The sequence below is a fragment of the Olea europaea genome, chromosome 4 (genome assembly GCF_002742605.1).
Source record: "Olea europaea var. sylvestris chromosome 4, O_europaea_v1, whole genome shotgun sequence".
Classification (NCBI taxonomy): domain Eukaryota; kingdom Viridiplantae; phylum Streptophyta; class Magnoliopsida; order Lamiales; family Oleaceae; genus Olea; species Olea europaea.
Window position 1 is genome coordinate 8069770 of NC_036240.1, and position 2277 is coordinate 8072046.

General features: G+C 36.8%; 1 protein-coding gene across 1 annotated transcript; it reads right to left on the bottom strand.

Moving 5' to 3' along the window:
* Positions 1-196: 196 nt before the first annotated feature.
* Positions 197-1934, bottom strand: LOC111393494 (aquaporin PIP2-2-like). The gene is made up of 4 exons (XM_023019041.1): positions 1571-1934; positions 1183-1478; positions 950-1090; positions 197-535 (listed from the first exon to the last, which is right to left on the bottom strand). Exons 1-4 carry the CDS (start codon positions 1878-1880, stop codon positions 422-424), a joined length of 861 nt encoding a protein of 286 aa, XP_022874809.1. The 5' UTR covers positions 1881-1934; the 3' UTR covers positions 197-421.
* Positions 1935-2277: the final 343 nt, after the last annotated feature.

Sequence of the window (2277 nt, forward strand, 5' to 3'; positions counted from 1 at the left end):
AAAAAAAAATGTTGATGGATTTTGTTAAAAGATAGATAAAAGTTGCGAATTCTATGAAATATATGATTAAGAATTAAATTTGATAAACTTTTAAACAAATAAAAGGTTTGCCAAAGAAGCACTCAATGAATTACGAAATAGTTGTTTGTCTATCTTATTTAAATCTCATGAAAGTGTGTGAGAGAGGGACGCAGAGTGAGCACGAACGATTTACTTATTTATGAATAACATCATCAATACAGAAGCACTTAAAAGTTCGAGAAATTACAATACCATTTAAATACATCCAAACCAAGAGGAAAAAGGGAAAATGATAGGGGTACAATTTAAAGAAACCCTATCTCCAGAGGGAATTCATATGTACAGCTTTGAAGGTCCTCTCCACTTTGATGCATTTGTGAGAATGAAATGCACGATATTCTTAATTATTGCTCCTGAAAGATCCCAGTGCCTTAATGGCTGCTGCCCTTAGAATGTATTGGTGGTAGAATGCAGCAATGGCAGCTCCAATAAATGGCCCAACCCAGAAAATCCACTGCATATTTATTTAAACAAAAGTAATAACATATGTTAGTCTCAAAAACCTTATCCAAAAGTTCAAGTTGTTAAACAACAGATAAACTTCTTTAAATTATGTATTCAACACAACCTCGTTTATCTTTTTTATCAAATATTCCACACATCTACCCTTCATAAACAAGTGAAAACAAGACATGAAATAATTATTTATATAAGCCCCTCTTCGGTAATTCTTTCATTACTCTACTTTCCCCATATTCATTTTCGAGCATACATTCTCACAATAAAATATTATTCATATAAACCCAAGACATTTTTTACTTTTTAATCACGCATTCTCCAAAAAGTTACTATTCAAAAATACATTCTTTCCAAAAAAAAAAAAAAAAGACCGTCAAAACAGGGCCTAAAGAAGTAAAAAAGAGCATACATGGTCATCCCAGGGCTTGTCTTTGTTGTAGATGACAGCAGCTCCAAAGCTCCTAGCAGGGTTGATGCCAGTTCCAGTGATGGGGATGGTGGCCAGGTGAACCATGAAAACAGCAAATCCAATGGGAAGTGGAGCCAACACCTTCATATATGTAAGATTTAAATCAATATTTTCAAGACTATAACCAAAAATTTTACCAGAGTTTGGGTTAGAAGAGAAAAAAAATTGCTTACGGGAACATGGGAATCTCTGGCATTCCTCTTAGGATCAGTGGCTGAGAAGACAGTGTAAACCAAAACAAATGTGCCAATAATTTCAGCACCCAATCCAACACCTTTGTTGTAACCTGGAGCAAGCTCATTTGCTCCACCACCGTACAGGTTGTAATAAGATTTTTGGAATGCTTTCACCAAACCCACACCACAGATTGCACCCAAACACTGTGCTACCATGTACATCACTGCTCTGATCAGTGACACCTTTCGTCCCAAGAACAGCCCGAATGTCACAGCCGGGTTAATGTGTCCTCCTGTCACATTATCAAAAAGTTACTTATTTCACCAGTAAGTCACTCATCAAAATCTATAAGGAAAAAAGCTTGTAAAGACTTTTAAAACTGACCAGAGATACCGGCGGTGCAGTAAACAAGAATGAAAATCATGCCACCGAAAGCCCATGCAATGCCTAGAATCCCGACGCCGCCGCACTGATCGCCGCCGTGAGCGGGGTCAATCTGGCTTTTGTATCCAATAACAGTCAAAACTGTGACGTAGAGGAACAGTAAAGTGGCAATGAACTCAGCAATAAGTGCTCTGTAAAATGACCAGCTGCTCAGCTCTTCAAAATCAATGAGCGGCGCCGGTGGTGGATCATGGTAGTCCTTGGCCGAGAATTCCGCCGGCTCCCCGTGAGATTCAACGTCTTTCGTCATTGGCGAGTGTGTGTTTTGGGACGAAGGTGGTATCCTCAATATTGTGTAAAATGTTGTGATAGAGGATTGGTATTTATGATTATTGTGTGGGGGTAATTAATTATTAATTATTATTAAAACCATAATTTAAGTTAATGTTATAATTAGCCGCCCAATAAAAATTAATGAGGATTTCTTCGCTTGCATGGACCCACCTTTTGTCTTCAACGGGCTCTCTTCTTCTAATTTTATTTTTCTTAATTTTTGGACGGTTTGGCTTTTTAGCAAAATTGTATAAACAAAATAGTAAATTATCTTAACATGACCTGACAATTAATTATAGAAATACTTTAAATTTTTTAAAGCTTTTCTCCACCACATAATCCTCTTACCCTTTTGGAAAATACTATTTGTACAC